Source organism: Lampetra planeri, chromosome 53 (assembly GCF_965212315.1).
Source record: "Lampetra planeri chromosome 53, kcLamPlan1.2.h2, whole genome shotgun sequence".
Classification (NCBI taxonomy): Eukaryota; Metazoa; Chordata; class Hyperoartia; order Petromyzontiformes; family Petromyzontidae; genus Lampetra; species Lampetra planeri.
In genome coordinates, this window is record NC_136159.1 from 4,292,076 (window position 1) to 4,314,157 (window position 22,082).

The window sequence follows — 22,082 nt, forward strand, 5'->3', positions numbered from 1 at the left end:
CCTCGCCAGTCCGTGCGCCGTACACAATTTGTCTCTTAATCCTTGGATAGACCGATGCACATTGCACTGTGCCTTGCCTCTGAGAGCCCGGTTATGTAATGCGGAAAGGCTATATCGGGCGTCATCATCCCGAAGAGCACGGTGACCTCACACCATCAGAGCGGTGTGATACAAAAAAATTTTAAAGAATCCCGAGTGCCCCAGGGGTAATGAAACAAATAAATGCTCTATTTTACTTTTGTTTCCCAAGTGTTCAAAACGTACGAATCACGGTCACTTTGTAACAGCACCCACAACAGATGCCACAGGCGGGCTCGCTAAAAGAGAAATCATTTAATTTGTTTTAATAGGGGATGTTTCAGGAAGCACATCATGTACTAATGGGTTTTTACTCTGATAGACTTGCGTACAATTTTTACTTTCCTCTCTATATATATTTTTTTTCCAAAACACGTTTAGGGGCCGAATTTAAATCGGAACTATGGGACAGCACACGCACAACCAGTTTCACAACCAATCCACTGCTGGATGAGGCTCTCTCTCCACGCCGTTGCAACTCGTTGGGTTTATTTGACCATACCTCACCACGTTGGTCACTGCGGGTTGGTGAAGGCGGGGAGCATAGACGTTGGAGCACGGTACAGTACAATAATGAATTCCGCTGCAATGATCTCTGCTGACAACATGGCTCCATTATCGTATGTAGTACATTACTGTTATCGACATTTGACCTTATGGCGTGACCCCGGGGTCCCGAATAAACGGAAGTCAAAAATCTAAATTAATGAATTTATTTTTGGCGACTCCGTCCCACCGCGCACATAAACGCCGTGACCCCAGTGGCGCGGATAGTTCTGTTCTCACGTCGTGTCCAAGCGCAGCAGCGAGGACGAATGCGCAGAGGAGCTGAACCAGCGAATGCACTCCATGCTCGGGTATGGGCAGGATCATGAGTCTTATCCAAAGCTGCTCAAACTGCCTACACGACTTAAGTACTTTATTTGTCATAACGGGATACATAATACGGTGAAACTGCTCTCTTATCTTCATTATTATTTGTGACCTACCAATGTCTGCAGCCAGGATCAATCGATGACAATCCTATTTATTACCTGCAGATATTTAACAGATGAGATGCGTTGCACCGTTAATTGCTCCTGTTTGATAATTCATACTTCTCTTGTCCGTATCCGTCTGTGCAGATAGGTTTTTTTTGCGGTTAAGCCATAGTCCCCACATACCGCTCGTATCAATGCGGATAAGAGGAGCGGCCACCCACTACTCTGTAGAGTAACATTGGTATAAACGGTTGTTGCAATATGAACAGTGCATTGAAAACGCGTACTATTGTATGTACTGTTTACAAAGTGTGTTAACAAATCCACACTGAGAAACACGATGATTGACAGAGGGGTGTAAATTATTTTTTCGATAGTGTATTTAAATAGAGGTACTGCAGGTAAGTAGTTTTCAGTTTTAAAGTCGTAGTTTTACAAGACAACACTTGCCATCATCCTTCAAACCCATTGGTGAAAAAGAGCAAAGTTTTTGTTTACATTATAATATAATGTTTCTACGAGAGCCGAGGGCTTATGGGACCCCGGGGTCCCGCCAAAGGTTTAATTGAAAACGAATTTTCGATTAAAAACTTTCGTGACTGCAGGGATTCATATTCTTGGTTCTTTCGGTAAAGTCACGTAGAAGGGAAATAATAAAATATTACAAATTATTTTAAATAAGAAAAAATATTTACATTTATTTTAGTTTTATTATTTCCCTTCTACGTGACTTTACAGAAAGAACCAAGAATATGAAAACTAATTTCTTTAGAACAGTTTTTTGTGTTTATCTTTTCATCCCCCCGCACCTCTGATTAACACGGTTGGCTACATCCGTTGACGAAAGAAGTTCAACATACATACATACATCCATACATTACTATTAACCATGTGAAATACTATGAAATTGCAGATCAACGTGCGTGTGTGTTTTTTTTAAGGTGAACCAAACAGGAGCTACCCAGCTGTCAACTCGTCAGCTTTGCTCAAAAGACCAAATTGTTCCAGGCTGTTCAAATAAATCCCACTGCACCATCCCACTGAAGGGGAACTTTTTCACATCCGTTACACTCCCACAGAGCTCTAGTGGTTTTCTCAGAGCTATGTTGTCCTCCACCAAACCCATACGACCAGTGCCGGATCAAGCTAGTGCGGGGCCTGTAGCATAAGTTATAAAGGGGCCCTAAATAAAAAAAAACATAAATATAAAAACACACATTTTTTACTTTTATAGTAAAGTAATTGTATTTTTTCATTTGCTATACAGCCAGATAATACGACAAATCGCTAACCTTAAACACCCAGTCGTTCATTAAAGTTGAAGGCGGTATAGCTCCATAGTAATAGGGCAAGTGCAGAATCACTGAACCGGAATTGATAGCTTGAAAACATTCAGCGCGGGGCCCTTGAAAGTGCGGGGCCCGTAGCATGTGTAGCTACTTTTGCTACTAGGGTCATCCGGCACTGCATACGACCCAGCCAGAACTTCGCAACGTGGAAATCCTTCCAAATGTATTTTATATTCTTCGCCATTGTATCCTGAACTTGCCACCTGGGTCGCATCGTGACACAAAGTAGACATTTTAATCTTTCGCAGAACAGTGCAACCGTTTGTGTGTGAAGAGAACAGCCCATGGAAGCGGATATCTCAGATCTACTTCCAAGATCATATTACGTTATCACTGTTCCGCACAGTAGGGGGCACCACTTTCTCAACTTCTCGTCGCACGATATCCAAAAAAAATGCTCATTTCTCAGATGTGCATGTTTGGTAATTTTAATTCAGAGCCAAATTTCATGCGATTTTAATTTTATGTGTGTCGTCATTTGTGTCCAGGCTGAGACCATCAACTCACTACGTTTGAGAACGGCTGAAGCCTGTGTTGGAACCCAGCATATCAGCGGCGCCATCTGAGCACTCTGGACTCACCCGGATACCTCCGAATCCTTTCAAATGTAAAGCCACACACACACACAGAGACACTCTGGGTGCACGATGACATGACATGAGAGTAACCCCCGATTGGCCTGTAAACTGAGAGAATAAAGGGGGTGGGGCTGTATGAGAAAACATTGTAAAAATCTCATCAATTATTTAAAGTAAAGCTCAAATAAGAGGATGAGGCCTCGTGAGTCAGAGGACCAAGAGTTATGTCTGTACCCTCCGCCCTGTCCCCACAATCGTCATCATATCGTATGAGAGGCTGTGAACGTGTTTTTGGCTTATTTATAGTATCATTCGCTCATCTGCTTCATTCCTAAAACAAATACAACAGGAAGAACGAAGACACCGATACCCAGTGACAAGTTGTACACAAACAAGTAACTCGAGTGTCTTTAAAATAAATACAATTCGTGTATGGATCGTTTGCTAATCCACTGCTGGACGAAAGTTGTCTCCGTGCCGTGGCCGGTAATGGAAGTTGGTTGTTTTTTTTAACCATACTTCACCACGCTGGTCAGTGCAGGTTGGTGAAGGGGCAGGACCAGTTCAGATACCACTCTCTGTCGAAGTTATCCGTGGCCTGGAATCAAACTTGGGTTATCTGGTTCGTAGCGCAGTGTTCTGATACTGCACAATTGTTTGGGCCCTCCGGTGTGCTTATTACAAATTTACAAGACCATCTATCAAAATATCTCGCAGGGTAATTGTTTAAAGTTTTGTATTTTAAAATGTGTCTAAGATGATGCCATCACAGGCTGTATTTCACGTGACGTAAAATAATGAATCCCGTTTCCTAAATTTCATGTAAGGTCAGTGTTGACCCTATATGACGTAGGACAACACCCACCCGAAACGCGTCAGGTCTCATCAAAACTCAGTGTCGTAGCAGGAATAGAGGGCCTGGTTAGTAGGTGGATGGGTATTCTTAAGTTTTTTCGGTAAAGTCACGTAGGTAAAAAATTAAAATTAATAAAAGTAAAATAAAAATAAAAATCACGACGTTTCGGAGGCAACACAAGCTTCCGTCTTCAGGTGGAACCGTCACAGCACGATACAGCTATCGATACAGCTATCGTGCTGTGACGGTTCCACCTGAAGACGGAAGCTTGTGTTGCCTTCGAAACGTCGTTATTTTTATTTTATTTTACTTTTATTAATTTTATTTTTTTACCTACGTGACTTTACTGAAAAAACCTAAGAATATGAATCCTTGCAGTCACGAAAGCTTCAAATCTAGAATTAAGGTGGATGGGTGTTTGAGCACCACACCTTGAGAGGCGCGTTGTAGGGATGGAGTGCGAGATGAGACCAGTACGTGGCAGTGTTGAGTGTCAACTTTTTCACTTCCCAACCAAAACTATTCACTAATTTTATTTTTCTTCTTGGTTCTTTCGGTAAAGTCACGTAGAAGGGAAATAATAAAATAATACAAATAAAACATAATAAATTAAAATTCTCTGAGAATTTTCTCTGAGAATTTTATTTTATTATGTTTTCTCTGAGAATTTTATAATGTTTAATTGTTATTATTTTATTATTTCCCTTCTACGTGACTTTACCGAAACAACCAAGAAGATGAATCCCTGCAGTCACGAAAGCTTTAAATCGAAATTGTAGTTTATTTTGGCAAGGTAAGGCCCCACAGAGCTATGTAGCTCTTCTTCAGAAGCGACCTGGCTACAAATGGTAGCTCAACGAACGGGCTTATCATGTAGAAATTTATAACAGGAGCCAAATATCTTCTTGGTTCTTTCGGTAAAGTCACGTAGAAGGGAAATAATAAAATAATAAAAATAAAACATAATAAAATAATTCTCACGACGTTTCCGCCACAACGCAAGCAGCCGTCCTCAGGTGGAGAACAGGTCTGTTGGAAAGATAGCGTCTGAATGGGCACCACCATGTTTGGCAGCGTATATTTAGAAAGAACCAAGAAGATGAATCCCTGCAGTCACGAAAGCTTTAAATCGAAATTTAGGAGCCAAATACTTGAAGTGCACGTTTTTAAATATGTACTGTAGTTCAATGCTTTCCCACATGGCGCTTAACAGACAATTATGGTATTGTATTGTCCAAACACCTCAAAGCAAGGACACTACTGGAAAAACGGGAGTTGAGATTCAGTGAAAACTTCGCAAAATCTTGAAAGCTTTATTTTTCTTCAAATAACCTGCAGAATTCCACACAACTCACAGTCTGAATCCCACAACCACAGCAACGGTCGCTGTAAAATTTCGATTTAAAGCTTTCGTGACTGCAGGGTTTCATCTTCTTGGTTATTTCGGCTGTCTTCGCCTGAGGACGGCTGCTTGTGTTGTGGCCGAAACGTCGTCAGAATTTTATTTTATTATGTTTTATTTTTATTATTTTATGATTTCCCTTCTACGTGACTTTACCGAAAAAACCAAGAAAACGAATGCTGTGTTTCCAAACCCGTCTGAGTTTGCCTGCGATTTTAGGTGTTTTGTTTTCATCCAATCCGGACCGCCAACCAGCGATCCATCCCGGATTTCGCTTCCAGCCCACCACACCACCACCGCACTGAAGCAGCCGCCATGAAGCCCGGTGGCCGCGAATTTCGCTCCGGATCTTCGCTACTACGAAATCCGTGTCGGGGTTTTGCCGGTTCCTCACCACCCCCACCCCATTCCGTCTTCTTCTTCTTCTCGGCCCGCTTGGCCAATCGGAGGCCGCCAGGGTATTGTTGTTTACGACAAACGTGCCGCAGGTTTTCGTCTTGATTCCGCCTTGTTGTGGTAGGGATTATTATTATTTTTTGGTTATTCGCTCGAAATTTAATCTCTGGATTGCAGGACCCGCGGTTTTGTTTTTCCGAGGGGTTAGTGATATTCAGCATCAGCATCATCATCACCACCGCTGCCGGTCGTCATCATCATCATCTTCATCAGCAGCACCACCACGAACCATCATCATTGTTATCATTACCCTAATTGGTTGCGTGTCTGTGTGTGTGTGTGCCTCTGCGGCGGGGCTGGTTGGTAGTGATGATGGTGGTGGTGTGTGTGTGTTGTTGTCTGGGTGTGTGTGTGTGGAGCGAGAGGGATGTTGTTGTTGTTGTTCGTTCGGCCGCAACGTGCAGAGTTTATAAACACGTAGGTCCGGTCTCTCTATTTATTTCAACGTGTGCTGTGATCGTAGTGCTTACGTTAATTGGGGACGTGGTGTATGATGTGATGTGTGCATTTACATTACGCGTGTGTCTGTGTGTTTAACCTGCGTCTGCCCGTGTTGTTTACAATCGGCAGCTACCGACTGACTGCTTCGTTTGGGGGGGAGGGTCATTGTTTATTTCGCTATATTTATTTAATTTTCCCTCCCCCCAAAAATAATGTTGTTTTGGGTTGTAATTTTAGCGTTTTCCGATTTGACTTAAAACATGTTTTTATTATATGTGTAAAAAAATTTCGGGTTGGGATATTCCCCGCCCCCCCCCAAACTATATCCCATATTTTGATTTAATTTTGAAGGTGATATTTTTTTAATAAGGGCAATTTGGGGATGGGTTAAAAAGGCCGATTTATTCACGTGAACACTTTGCATGTAGCTGCGGCGATTTTTATTTTATTATATTTTGTAACAGAGAGATATAAATAAAACAGCGAGGGTGTTTTCCCGTTCTTGTTGTGGAAAGCACCGCTTTATGGCAATTTACTTTAATAACGAAGGCATTCGAAACACAAAACAAACGTGTTTCGCAAAACCTTGATGTCTTGTACGAGAATAAGGTACATGAAAATAGAACGAAAATTAACACAATTTTTTTTTATTAAGTAAGTCTTTAATAAAAAAAAATACGGTGATGACGCTTTGAAAAAAAACAAGGCAGAATATATTAAAACAAAAATGTAAACGCATTGATTTTATTTATTTAGGTAATTAAAAATACATTGCAATCGCACATTTCATACTTATGGCAGAATATTTTGAAATATTTTTTTTAATAGAATAGTTTATTTATTTATTATTAATTTCGGGAATTAAGGATGCAATGAGCATATTGCTCTGGGCTCTCCAAAGAACTCAATATTTGGGGCCAGACCTATATGCGACAACTTCGCATCATTATTTTGGCTCATGCAGAACGTCTCCCCAAAATCGTGAGAACATTTGATAAAATTCACCCTTATTCCGTTATTTTATATCTCGATATCTGTATTTTTTAACCCTTTTTAACAATTGTCTTTTTTATTTTGAACATTTCCATGTGCCTGTAAAGTACATCAGCTTATTAAAAAAAACGACTACTTCTGCTACTTGAAAAAAACCCACCCCATACTGTATACACAGATTTTTTTTTTCCCCCAATTAAATTTAGAAATTTTTAATTTTTTCCTAATTTTTTGTAAATTTAAAAATCGAGACACTCAAAAAATTGCGCGTACGGGGTGAAGATAGTGGCAGAGTGGGGTGGGAGGGAGGGCCTAGGAGCCGTCTCGTAATCCACATTAGCAATTCATTGGGCGCCTGCCCCATCCGCTGGTTCATTCGCCGTTCACAGCCTCCTCCTCCTCCTTCCCCCCTCCCTCCCTCCTCCTCCTTCCATCCTCGTTTCACGTGAAGCCACCACCCAGCTCAGCCCCAACCCAACCCCCAACCTCATCAAGCCAGACAACACAGACCCAGCTCAGCAGCCACCCAGACAGACAAGACAGACAGCCAGACAGACACGAGCCCCCGGCTCTCCGCCAAGACGCGGCTACAACAACAACACCACCACCAGCAACAACAACAACAACCACCACCGACCAATCGCACTGACCTCGATCAAAAGAAAAATCGCTGGGGGCGAGTAAGGGTGGCTTGGTTTAGGTGGGTGGCGAGATGGGTGGTGGGTGGTGGCGTTAAGGAGTGTTTGGTTGGTGGTTGTTGTTGTGCGTCGAGAAGGAGGGTTGTGGTGGTGGGAGGGGGGGGAAGAGCAGGAGAGAGGAGAAGGGAAGTGTTGTGCTGTGTGTTTGGTGGTGGTGGTGTGTGGTTTAGTCGTGGAGGCGACAACAACAACAACAACGGCTGGCCGATAGGACACCGCGTGTGGAGGTGGTGGCGGTGGCGATCGACGGACGAGGAGAGAGGACGAAGGAGAGAGAGAAGAGAGGAGGAGGAGGTGGAGATACGGGAGACGATACAAGAAGAAAAACAGGCAAAGATCTGCTTTGGTGAAGAGGGAGGCGAGCGAGAGGAGGGAGACGGGAGAGGAGGAGGAGGAGGCGGCAAGACGCGACATGGAGTCTCCGCTGTGTTCACGACGGCGGCTGCTGCTGCTGTGTTTGTGTTGCGTGGCCACGTCAAGCCTCGCCTCCGCCAAAAGTAAGTTGTTCTTGCGATTTGCGTTATTCTCGTCGTCAATTATGTATTCACAACGTATGTTTGTTATTATTATAATAATTAAAAAAAACATCCGATCGACAGCAAATTTTTATTTCGCGTTTCGCCCACTCACGCGCACACGTGCCGATGTAAATTTTTGGTTGTTGTTGTTGTTGTTCCCCATTCACCCGCTCTGCTTTTCCCTCTTGTGCCGTGGTTTCCCCAAACGCGTGTCACTTGCATCGTTGTTATTGCTGCTGCTGCTACGCTCCCCAGCCAGCCTCTCTCCCCGTCTCTTTTTTTCTCGTAATATTTTTTTGTTATTTTTTTGGCTTCTTCCTCCTCCCCACCACCACCATCACCACCAACCGCCTCCTCCTCCCTCCTTTCTCTCTCTCTCTCGGGGTCACTCTTCACGTGGGGGCCCCCCTCTTGTTGTGGGGGCAGGGCAGGGACATTCCATAGATGATTAACGGAGACGCTCATAGTTTCCACCGCTGGGAAAGAGGGCTAATAGGGGGGGCCCCCCACATGTGTCGTTCGAATAGACAGAAAATGCCCCCCACCACTCAGCTAACCAACCCTATCCACATCCCCGATCGTTGCATCCGTGGCCTTTCGAATAATGTGCTCTTGTTTGTAGGCAAACATTAATTAATTGGTGCTGGATACAGATTTTCGCAAGACACGTACGCATGCGATTATACTGGAGGAATCCGATGAGCTATAAAGCTCTTTAACCACACACGTCCCAGGGGTTTAGTTGGTAGGAAAACTTTAGTGGTAGTGGTGGTTGTTGTTGGTTGGGCCCTGTCCGTTGTTGTTGCTGCTGGTGGTGGTGTTGTTATTGCAGCAATAAGGTTGCAATCAATGACACGAAATGGTCGTTTAGGTTGTTGGTTATTACGGCAAATTGCTCTCTTGCCCGTGTGTGGCTTAAAAGTCATCGTTACTCTTTAACCCCCGTGGCAAATGTGAGTGGTAAGTGGTCAAACGTTTCGGATCATGGCAGGATCCTCCTGAAAATGTGTCTTGGGTTGGGTGGTGGGTCTGGATAAATACTGTAAAGGGATTTGTTGGTATCGACGGTGTTGTTATTATGAACATCAATCATCTTGGGTGTCTTGAGTGGTGGCGATTCCATGTTTCTGTGCCGGTTACTGCCGTCCAGTAGTGTGTGTGTATATATACATCACTGCTGATTAATCACAATGTGTATATCACTTATGCAGCATTTTAATACGTGCAGTGCATTAAAAATCTGTACAGCACTTGGTAGTGTGGCAAGTATAGTCCAGTACACGTACTACCTGCAAATAGATGTACAACACCGGATGCTTTAGTAGATGAATTACATAGTTGTATTGTGGTCATATCACGACGTTTGCGCATAGAGAAATTGCAAATTTCACGGTACATCCAGTGCCAAGTGCATGGGGGTTACGGTGTTGAGGTTGAGCATCATCCAGGCTGCAAATGGAAGGCGTCTAGACACACACACACGTGTGTCATTCGTGACTTTGAAACGTTGATCAAATTGCGTGGACTTCACAGATTGCGTGGACTTCACAGATTGCGTGGACTTCACAGATTGCGTGGACTTCACTAACAGGGGACTCCGTCGTGTTCATGATACAAACGCGGTGCCCCCCCCCCCACGTTTTGAAAGTCGTAATAATTCGTGACCGTCGTTCGCGAGCATTTGATTTATGGAGTGCACTCACACCCCGCAATGCACGTGTTTTATATTTTCATGGAAGCCTAAAAAGCCGATTGTAGCAGTTGTTAAAACGCATATATATAGGTATAAAACAAAATGATAGGACGGTTTGGAGAGATGCGTTCATCCGACAGGGCATTTGCTGGTGATGATAACATAAATGAACCCAGAATTGTGTAAAGAACCACGTGGAAATTTGGTCATGATGCTCCCGCACCATTCGGCGTTGACGTGTGGCAGGTTTTCGTGATGGATGTTGTTGTGTGTGGGGAGCGGTGGTGTCGTGGTTAGCGCGCTGCGCTACGAACCCGGCAACCTGAGTTCGATTCCCGCTCACGGCCAACACCGGTGACGATTATCTGAACCGATCATGGACCTCCCCTAGGTAGTCTCGGCCTCGAATGAGTACCTGGTGCGGTGCTAACATCGTCAGTGGGGAGACAAAGGCGGCCGGGCGTGGTGCTGGCCACCTACCCCCTCGTGTGCCGTGCCGGCCTTCATAGGTGCTGCTCGCTAACAGCACTTGCCCCAGCAGTCTGTTACAGGCTACACGGTGGATCTTTGTCTTTGTAGCTTCAAAACGAGGGGAGGTCAGATTTATCGACCGTCTTTGTTTCGTGATTGTTTTGAGCGATAATAAGTTGCTACTAAAAAACAAATAAAACACTTTCCACGTTTTAAAAGTCTCGCGTTCCAGGACGAGGATGAAGGAGGAGGTTATCAGCTAAGTTTCTTCATAATATAGGTTTTTGGGTCAGATCGCGTTATTTATAAATGTGTCGTAACCCTCCACCACCCGACACGGCCAAACAGTAAAAACTGTGTAAATGTGTAAAAATTACCAGCGAAACGTCGTATGAAAATTTTTTAAATGCTGTTGATTCTCTCTTCAACACACCGGTGGGCTAAAAGAAGTGAATTATTTAGTTTATTTGAAAAACGTGACACATTTTTTACTGTTTGGCCATGTCGGGTGGTGGGGGGTTACGACACATTTATAAATAACGCGATCTGACCCAAAAACCTATATTATGAATAATATTTGTCGCGAAAGCCTGCGTGTTAAGCTAACTTTCTGGTGCCCCCCTTCGACTGCCACGAAATGTAATGTGCAGCAGACAGCTGGGCGACTAATGCTGTTCATGTGTGATGTGTTCCCAATGATCTCAGAGACTATGATCTCCACAATGGATGTTTCTTTTCCGTTTCCACAAGACGAAACAAAAATATCTGTGCCAACGATATCAACGGCACTTGTTTGTACTTTGTGAAATAGCCCTGTACTTTTTAATTGACACAAGTTTAGGACGTATAATGATTATGTCACGCGATACGCAAGTCGTATATCGGAGTGATTTATCTTTCGTGGAAATGCACACTTGTTATGAAAGTCATGACCACACTGAAATGTACTTTCAGAACGGCGCGCAACAATAATAATAACAACGCCTCTAATGCTACGTTCATTGTTAAATGCTACACATTACTAAGGCAGTTGCTGAAACATGTTACACTGATTGTGAACGCTTCTGGTCGAATAGTGAGAAACGATAAATACAGTTCTTAAAAAACATAAAGAGCAACTTGCTTTGTTGGATTTGTAACTTAGCCGACATTAGGCGTACACTTGCGATCATTTATCTGATGTCTGCAGTCGTTTTAAGTTACACAGACATTTTAAAACTATTAATTTGGATTCCGGATGCCACCCTAATGGGGATCTCATGTGAAAAATATGATGGAGACCCCCACTTCTCAGTGGTGGTCGCACAAGTCATTGCTAAACACGACCACCAGGGTCAGAAATGAGGAGCCTGGAACCCGTGTTAAAGTTCTCACGAGTCTTTAATGAAAGCCCTATCGTGTGGGCTTGTTCAAAAAGAAGAAGAAACAACGCAAACACCCATTGCTCGCTTATACCCACTGCACCAATGACCTGCCAAGTTTGTATTTTTATTTACAATTGTGGAGTTCACAAGCTTTAGCGAACGCAAGGTAGCAGAGATTCTTTTTTTTTTGCCTGTTGCCAAAGTATTTTCAGTAAGCTTGTTGAAACTCCAGACCTGTTTTTCGATCAAGGGAGGACCCGTACGGACTGTTCAAGAACACAAATGAAAGTCGCAGATTTGAACCAGAGTTTGTGTACATTACAAAAGAAAAGGGCCACTGTAGTTAAATTAAAATCGAGTTTAAAACGGCTCCGTTGTACCGCGTATTTAGTGGGGGGGACTAGCAACGAAACGCGTGTGTTGCAGCTCATCATAAACTATGAAAGTGCCGTAAATTAAAATCTTAATAATTCGTAAGGTAACCAGTTGTTTTTCCCCACCTTAAGTAAAATAACTTGCGTTCGTACAATCACGAGAAACAACTTGTGTTTCGCTGCCCGCGATGTTTGTCGCCTGCTTCCGAGTTGCATAAGGACACACACACTCTGTATACACAGTAATGGTATTGTTTGCGTACCATACCCACAGTCTTTATCAAGATATATATATGATGGTGTTGTAACAGCGCTTTATCAATCCACTGCTCGATGAAGGAAGGCTCCCATCCGCAAGCCGTGTCACGTCAAAGCCGGTCAGAGCGGGTTCAGCTATCGCTCATCACGAGTTGTGTATTGTGTGTGTCTTGTTACGATCGACCACCGAAACTCATCGTTGTCCACATTTTCTTTCTTCCTGCTTCGGGTTTTTTCTCGCCCCCCCCCCCAACAAAGTTGTGCCCTCCCTGTGTGCGGCGTCCAGAGAAAATGTCTCCGGCTCGTTTGGGAAAAATCTTGCTATTCCCTTTACTATTTTTCTCGATGAGACACGTTCGAGTCGCGACAAAGTTCTTGTCACAGCAACAACAAAAACATCGTCCCCCCAAAAAACCCAACTCTTGAACGTTTTGGATAAACGCTGCCACACGAGAGAGAGAAAGAGAAGCAGGGCTGATTCAACAGATTGAAATATGACATCTTATATTTTTTGCCCATACGGGAGTTTTATTTCCTTTGCTTCAAGTTTTCGTGACATGCCGTATTGGAACAGGGGCCAGATCCATTGGTTTTCTGCCACCAGAATTACTAAAAGTTTTCTGTTGTGGGCCAGTCGGCGGGCGTCAAGTTATTTGTTTACATGTTTTACGTGTTTATGTACAATGTCACAAGGCAAGTTGTCTGCCAAGGTCATTGTTGTTCCAAATGAAGGGGGACATGGGGGTGTGTGTGTGCGCGCGCATTGGTAGCAAGTTTTGAAAGTCACGTGAAGTTGGTTTGGATTTTTAAACATCATGGATTGTAAATACCGTATGGGTTACTACCGTAGGTGATCACGGCGATGAAAAAAAAGTTACAAAACAATATGACGCCCTTGCCCTGGTTTTCAGACAGCCAAGGTTTTAATAACGTAGAGATTCTGTACATTTCAGTGACCACCACATTTTTTATCCTCAATGCAGCGCTGCAGTTCCATAAGAATTGCTTTATTTCTAGTTGAACTTTTAATGCCAACGCCATTGTCGGTCCACTTTTAAGTCTTACTTATTAGTTGCCATTACATGACCATCGTCGTTCTGAAACTTCTTGAGGGTTTGACAGGAATGACTTTTTTTCTCGTTTTGTGGCGGGGAATGTCAGTATGTCTACTGTACTTTAGTTTGACTCCGTAGGCTTTCGCGACCAATATTATATTCATAATAAGAATGTCTGTGTCGTTAAGCAACTAACACCGGTGGGCTAAAGTAGTAACTAATTCATCTTCTTGGTTCTTTCGGTAAAGTCACGTAGAAGTGAAATAATACAATAAAAAAACATAATAAAATAAAAATATCTTTCAGACAGCTCTGTCTTCACCTCAGGACGGCTGCTTGTGTTGTGGCCGAAACGTCGTGAGAATTTTATTTTATTATGTTTTATTTTTATTATTTCATTATTTCCCTTCTACGTGACTTTACCGAAAGAAACCAAGAAGGTGAATCCCTGCAGTCACGAAAGCTTTTTGGTCCACGTACACGTTTTGTGTACGTGGACCAACCTTTACTTGTTGTTTGCTGCGTCGGGTGGCGGCGGGCGGGTTGAACGACACATTTCTACTTACGAGATCTAACCCAAAAACAACCCCTTTGTTATGCACTTTAGTTTGACAGCATAACCTGACCCCCAGCTTTTGCACGTCCGTGTACTGTTTAAGGGGATTGCAGCGGGGGCAGCTCTTTAAGATTTTCAGGAATTCCTTTTGTTTATAGAACTAACCGCTGCATGGAAACCAGGGGACAAAAACAAAAACCTGAGCGCTTTTTGTACGTGTGTGGTCATGCACGTGTTTTTGTCAGTGGTGTGTGGGGAGGGGGGTTGGTACGTCTGGCCAAAAGAGGTTGTTTTTGCGGTGATTATATATTTTTTAACGATGTACAATCGTACTCGTGTTTTGTCTTCCTTTTGGGACTGTTTTCCCAAACACTACTCCTGTTTTCAACTTTATTTTTCCTTGCTCGTTACACATATGTATATATTTCTTTCTTGGTTGCTCGATTAGACTATGCCATGAATGATAAGTGCTTGGGAAATACTGTATAGCCTCCATATAATAATTACTTACGGCTCTTTGGAAATATATTGCTGGGTCAAGGCTCCTTATGTCGTGTCCATCATGTGTTAGTTGACCATACTTCACCATCCTCAGTTTAACACGTAGGCTTTCGCGACCAATATCACCCATAATAGAGGTTTTTTTTGGGTTAGACCATCCTGGCCTGGCGGAGATTGGTTGCCGTTGCTTGCCACTGATGCTAGCCGTGTGCCAGGAATCGAACTCGGGCGGCTGGGTTTTGATAGTGTTTCTACCTGAACCACTGTGCCACACTGGCCACCCCTAATATACTTTCCGTGTTTTTTTTGTGATGCGTATTTCTGCTGTTTTAACTGTTGGTTTGAGACCCAGGTAGAGCTTTATCATCATCATCATAAAAATGGGTTTTACCCATTCTCATGATGATGATAATAACCGGTTTCCCCCCCGAATCGTGAGAGATGGCAGCAGCTTGGCGATTACTTCATCCAGCAGTTGGATTGACAATAGATGATGATGACGGTAATTTTTTTTTCTTTTTTACGCCCGACCCATGTGTATGTGGGAGCGCCGTTTGCGCACAAAGAGAACGATCCCCCATATAGCCTGAGCAGACTGTCGGGGCAAGTGCTGTTAGTGAGCACCTATGAAGGCCGGCACAGCACACGAGGGGGTGGGTGGCCAGCACCACGCCCGGCCGCCTTTGTCTCCTGAGTGGCAATTCTTAGACACCGCACCAGATACTCATTTGAGGGGAGGCCCGGGACCGGGCTAGGAGCAGGAAAAGAATATTCGACAAGGCAGAAGATGCAAATGAACAACAAGAAGAGCAAATTGAAGGTGTGCTTTAGAGGAATAGCTGCGCTTGTTAGCTGGAAGGTACTCCACCCTCTGGGAAGGCCCTGTAGCGCAAGAGCTGTGGGAGCAGTGCACTCAGCACTTGTGTGTGTTGGGCTCTTACCCTAATGCACCTTGTGGGAGCGATGACCCAAATTTCGATTTAAAGCTTTCGTGACTGCAGGGATTCATCTTCTTGGTTCTTTCGGTAAAGTCACGTAGAAGGGAAACAATAAAATAATAAAAATAAAACATAATAAAATAAAATTTTCACGACGTTTCGGCCACAACTGTCGGAAAGACAGCCCTGTTCTTCACCTGAGGACGGCTGCTTGCGTTGTGGCCGAAACGTCGTGAGAATTGTATTTTATTATGTTTTATTGTTATTATTTTATTATTTCCCTTCTACGTGACTTTATCGAAAGAACCAAGAAGACCCAAATTTCTTTGCCCCTCGGCGACCCAGCGTCCTGAGAGCAACGAGTCCGCAAAAATCGTGTGTGCCAAACGCTGTCATTTTCCGCTTTTGTTTTGTTGCATAAATCTCTCGTGCGTGCGTGTGCACCGCACGTGTGGGGAGCGGTAGTGTTGTGGTTGGCACACTGCGCGATGAACCCCCGATTGCCGCTCACGATCAACAACAGTGGCCGAATAATTGAGCCGGTCCTGGGTCTCCTCGAGGTCGATTTAGCCTTAAATGAGTACCTAGTGTGGCGTGTAAACATCAGCAGCAGGGAGTCAATGTGGTTGGGCGCGGTGTTGGCTCCCACCCCTTCGTGCGCCATACCAGCCTTCATAGGTGCTCTCTAACAGCACTTGCCCCAAAATAATGTTAAGGCTAGAAGGGGGATATTTGTCTTTTTATTTTTGTGTGTATGTATGTATGAGGAGTGGTGATGCTGCTCCTAGCCCATTGCAGTACGAACTACGCTAACAAAGTTTTATTCTCGTGCAGTAGTGAGTGATATTTCAACCTGTTTTGGGCTTCTCCTAGGTGGACTCAGCCTCAACACCGGGCAGACAAAGGTGGCCATATCACCGCCGCATGTGTCGTGTGTCGGTCTTTAATATATGCTCGCTAACAGCCCTCGCTGCAACAGCCTATGAAGCCTGGACGGTAGATCTTTGTCTTGTGTGTGTGTGTTTACTGAATGTTTCACTTGTCTGGAGCCCAGTGCACGGGAGATTTTTGCATGGTTTGCAGGTACAGGAAATGTTTGTTTTTGTATCCGTTTTCAAGGGATAGGACACACAGTCCTTTGTGGATTGCAATGTTCTGCGAAAAAAATTGGTGAAGTAAAAAAAACTGAGAGATTATATGGTCGAAACTCTTTTTTTTAACGGCAGTATCTCTCAGCTCGGAGCAGTTTCTGAGAAAATAGTAAATTGGTTGTTTACTTGGCCTAGTATTGGCCTGACTTAGGATGTTGTTTGTATTTAAATTGGTGATCATTTTGTTGTAGGTCTTTCCGTGGTCTTTGGTGGAGGAGGATAGAAAATGCTTTAAGCTAACCCCAGAAGATCTGCCATTGTTTTTACAGCTTATATTTATTCCAATAATTGGTGTGTGTGTATATATTTTACCATGGTTACTGTGCCTAAAAGGTTAATTGCGTTTTAGAGACATGCCCTAGACTCGCAGTGCATCCAGCGCATACAACTGTGACCGCAATTCGAAGAAGGCCGTTTGTGTAAAATAAATAACTTAAGTAAATAAATATCACTTAATAAATAAATGCCGACTGCGCTGTGGGTCGCTTGTGACCACATCACGCACAATTCGCCCGATATCAGACCTAGGGAAGCCAAGCAGGTTTGAGCCTGGATAGTGCCCAGATTGGTGTCCACCTTATAAGGGTTTTCACAGGGCCTCTATGTATCTATGTATGTTGAATTTCTTTTGCACCGTAAATAGCCAACCTTGCTAATCAGAAGTGCCGGGGAAGGACAACAAAATAAACAGTTCTAAAGGCTTGCGGGCCTACATTGTGGGTAGCAGAAGCCAGTGCAGCAAACCCCATTGTTGTATAGTACTTCTACGCTTCCATATCTATGCTCCCTGCCCGTACTAACCCGCACTGGCTAGTGTGGTGAAGTATGGTCAAATAAACCCTCGCGACCCACATTGGATAGGGAGGGCCCTCATCCATAAGTATGTTGACAAAAGGGCTGTACTTGGCCACGTACAAAACCCTTTCAAGTGTGAGCTTCCTAATGCCAAGGTGCTTGCGTTTATGTTTCAGAATCAATTTAGAACGGACTTTGTTTCCTTTGCAGTAACGACGAAAAAAACCCCCCAACTGTATAATGCGTGTTCTACGCTCTCCTAAGTGGGTTTTCCGCCGGTATGAACACGATTGTGCTGATTTAAAATGACACATTCATGCCATGCGAGGATGGCGACATGATACGCGCCGTCATCTCGCCGCCGTCAAATGTTTCGCCCGCCTCTTTTTTTTTATTTTGACCAACGAGCCAGACATTTTTTTTTTGGTCACGCCTGCCAACGTCACAAGTGAGCTCCGTCCAGGGAAAGGCCTCAAGACGCTGTCGCCAAGAGGGGGGCGGGTGGCGGGGGGGGCCCTGAGTATTTTGCTGTAATCTGGCTCAGCCCCGTAGTAATAAACTCCCCGCAGCAGCATTGTGTGTTTGCCCCCCCCCCCCGTCTGGGTTACACACCGCTGTGACTCAAGCTTGTGGACAGTGGCTAGGTGAGAGTCAGGGTTATTCCGACGATTGTCAGCCACCCAATAAATCGATGAGAGGGCCCCTCCCCTCCCACCGTGTATCCTTCGCGTTAAAGCAAAACGTTGGCCAAAACACGCACGTGGGACGGGCATAACAAAAATATGTAAAGGCTGCTAAAATTAGCAGTCCCATGCCATACCTTATTTATTTATACCCATTTGCTTGTACGTACAGTACCAGCAATGTGTGTTTATTCTCCCTTGTGTAATGCATCAATCATGCATTGTGCAGTGTTGATGTGGGTTGGTGTATGCGAGTCGGGTGATATCTAAGAGCTAAAGGAAATTTCTTAAACCTGCTTTTCTGAATCAAATATCGTGTTACATTCGAGAGGGGCGCTCTGTGCAGGCCACTTACTTGCATTATTGTACTTAGGCATTAATATTCATCTTCTTTTGACTTGCGCACAGCTGAGCTAAACTGGATGTTTCGGCCAGTTAAGTTTCAATTTGGACGTGCCGTTGCCGCCTCGCTTAGCCTTGTTATTTGGTGATCAGCATTAGGATTGATATTCTTGTCAAACAATTTTTTTTTTCTCCCGTTTGGAGGATGTAAAATATAATATAATTAGCTGGTCACGTGCAATGTGTCTGCGTGTGTGTGTGTGTTTGTAAAGTGTTTTGGCCTTCGTAGGTGCTCGCTAATATCACTTGCCCCAACAGTCTGTTCAGGCTATACGGGGGATCTTTGTCTTTGTAAAGTAACGAAATGTTTATCATTGCAGTGTCAGTCTTTGCGAAGTAGAGGGGTGGTGCACTGATTAGCGTACTGGTGACCTAAGTTCGATTCCTGGCCATGACTAACATCAGTGACGAGGATTAAATATGAGCCGGTTCTGGGTCCACTCCTCCTCACCAAGTCTTTGTTCGGGTTGTTTCCGCAAGTTGTTTGACGCGATGTCCTGACGTTTCATCCCACGTGCTGGAAACCTTTTCGGGAGGTGAATTTAACCATTTCAGTTCCTGAAGAAGCTGCAAGCAGGTGGTGCGAAACGTCGGCTATCCGAAATCCGATGGGAAAAACTTTCTGCTCTGTTGAAAACAATTCAAAATAACACTGCGTCGTTTTAGCGTTTTATATTCCTTGTTAATTTCACAACTTTACATATTTTTGGAGATGAGGTGTTGTCTTTTTGCAGCATCAGTTGCAGGTTAATGCACATAAGCATGGCTTTCTATGGACAATAACTTACTCCTGGTAAATATACAACTGCTGAAACTGGGCAGGACTAATGGTCATTCAAGGTCAGCCTTGTATTACAAGTCATAGCAAGGTGTGTTCACTCATTAAAACAATCTGTAGGCTGAGCCTATAGCCAAACCACCCTGAGTTGATTTTTTGTGGATTTTATTGTTCCTGGGAGCTTGTGCCAAACATGTGGCCATCGGTGAATTGTGGCTACGGTAACAAAAGTGGTGAAGACTGTCCTCTTTACGCCTCCAAATTCCTCTTGAACCCTTTCAACCCTCGTTGAGATAATGAGTTATGTTAATGTGCCCTAGGATGTGTGTTTCAGCGTAATGCCTTTTTTTTTGTTATATATAAATCGGTACAGGACATGCTGTCAGAACAAATTCTCCTCTCTCTAATATAAGCAACACTCACCCACCTTGCGTTACTCTCAACTGTCCACACGCACGGCCGTCTCTCACGTCCTCTCGGATCTTTGTGGAAACCCTGCTGCTCGGAATGAAACACTCCCAATGCCATTGCTTTGCTGATAATGGCGACGGCGTGTGTGCGCGTTTCGTTGTTGACGTCGTGACGCAGTCTGCCTGAGCACGGATGTGCGCAACGACATCGCTTCCATGGCGCAGCTGGAGAACTGCACGGTCATCGACGGCTACCTCCAGATCCTGCTCATCTTCAACACCAAGGTGGAGGACTTCACCGGCCTCAGTTTCCCCAAGCTCACCATGATCACCGAGTACCTGGTGCTCTTCCGCGTCAATGGCCTGGAGAGCCTCAAGCACCTGTTCCCGAACCTCACCGTCATCCGCGGCACCCGCCTCTTCTACAACTACGCGCTCGTTATCTACGAGATGCTCGACATGAAGGTACGGGCCACCTACAACTGTTAATTTTTTTTATTTTGCCAGGGCAAGGCCCCAACTGAGCTATGTAGCTCTTTTTTGGAAGCAACCTGGCCACAAAATGATAGCTCGACGGAAGTGGCTTATCATCACGTGGACATTTTATAGCGGCCAAATACTCTGAAACGTACGTCGATTCTATAAATGTGGGGGGAACAAATTTGAGGGCTCGGAGAAAAATCTACGCGACCACATGTAAACTCCAAATATACAGCAGGCGTCAGGGTCAGGATCGAACCCACGACTTCTTGTATACCATCTTCTTGGTTCTTTCGGTAAAGTCACGTAGAAGGGAAATAATAAAATAATAAAAATAAAACATAATAAAATAATTCTCACGTCGTTTCGGCCACAACGCAAGCAGCCGTCCTCAGGTGAAGAACATGTCTAGACTCTGTCTTATCGACAGACATGTTCTTCACATGAGGACGGCTGCTTGCGTTGTGGCCGAAACGTCGTGAGAATTATTTTATTATGTTTTATTTTTATTATTTTATTACTTCCCTTCTACGTGACTTTACCGAATGAACCAAGAAGATGAATCCCTGCAGTCACGAAAGCTTTATATCGAAATTCTTGTATACCAGGCGAGGTAGTTAACATCTCACCACATGTGTGCCCTCTTAGCACCTCTTATTCCACTGACACATCCGAGCCGTGCCAGCCCGGGATTGGCTAAGGTTGTTCTTTTTCCACTGCAAATATCTAGCCGTGCCGATGACGCCATACGTATATTACTTCCCCAAAAAAGTGGTACTCGTTTTACTGATAGACGAAGAACTACCACGTTGATCAACCGCTAAATGGTAATAAAACTGTCGGTACTACCTACACAAAAAATTGAAACATGACAAAAGAGACGGAATAAATGACATAAGCACTAAATTTAATCCTTTTTACTGCGGTGTTCGGCACGGATGTCCCAACGTTTCCACTTGCAGATGTTCCCAGCGCCCGGCATGTGGGGCGAAACGTTAGACATCAAATGGCGCCAACAACATGTGGTGCAACTTGTAATCACAGCCATAAAGCCCAGAAACATAGATAAGCCCATTCTTGACTCAAATCGAAACCCCGAACTGCGACAATTCACGGAATTGCCAGCACGGGAGGGGATTGTTTTTTGTTGTCCCTTTTTAAGTTCCAATTTGTACGCGTTAGAAATGTAATAATTAGTCGATAAATTATTGATAAAGTGAGTAAAGGCTTTTTACCCTGTCTGGCAATAAATACAGGTATTAGGATGTTCACTTGACTTTTTTTCATCATCTTGGTACTTGCAAAATCTTACGTGCCGAGTGAGGGGTGGAGGCATCAGAAAAAGCTGCTCGGACCTTGTAACGTTGGTGTAAGTGCTACTGAATAACCACCACGACCGCACAGTGGTAAATAGCACCTTTTTGAGACACTTTAATGCATCCGTCTCATGCTTGACGGCGGCAGAAGACCTCTTAAGTGGGCAGAAGATCACCAAACAATGCTGCGTAAAGACATTTAATAATGACTAATAGCAATAAACATTGCTAAAATTGGTGCTGCTTTTAAAGGCCACAGTTGCCAAAAAAATGAAAACTTACTGCATTGAAACAAATAAGTAATTATTCTTGGTTCTTTCGGTAAGTCACGTAGAAGGGAAATAATAAAATAATATAAATATATAACAATACAAATTCTCACGACGTTTCGACTGCAACACAAGCAATCATCAGGTGTGAAATCACAGGGTGACCAGCCCCTCCCCAAATTTTCTTGCTGTGGATTTCACACCTGATGATGATTGCTTGTGTTGCAGTTGAAACGTCG

General features: G+C 44.0%; 1 protein-coding gene across 3 annotated transcripts in view; it reads left to right on the forward strand.

Annotated features, from left to right (window-relative positions):
• Positions 1–5,648: 5,648 nt before the first annotated feature.
• The window catches only part of LOC144734845 (insulin-like growth factor 1 receptor), a 118,371-nt gene continuing 101,937 nt past the window's right edge, over positions 5,649–22,082 (forward strand). Inside the window, exons 1-3 of one of the 3 annotated variants that reach the window (XM_078617257.1) lie at positions 5,649–5,759; positions 8,002–8,328; positions 19,957–20,243. In XM_078617257.1, coding sequence (XP_078473383.1) covers positions 8,244–8,328; positions 19,957–20,243 — 372 coding nt within the window. In that variant the 5' untranslated portion in view covers positions 5,649–5,759; positions 8,002–8,243. Of the gene's footprint in view, positions 5,760–7,479; positions 8,329–19,956; positions 20,244–22,082 lie in introns of those variants that run through there. The other 2 variants (XM_078617256.1, XM_078617255.1) reach the window with 2 other exon arrangements.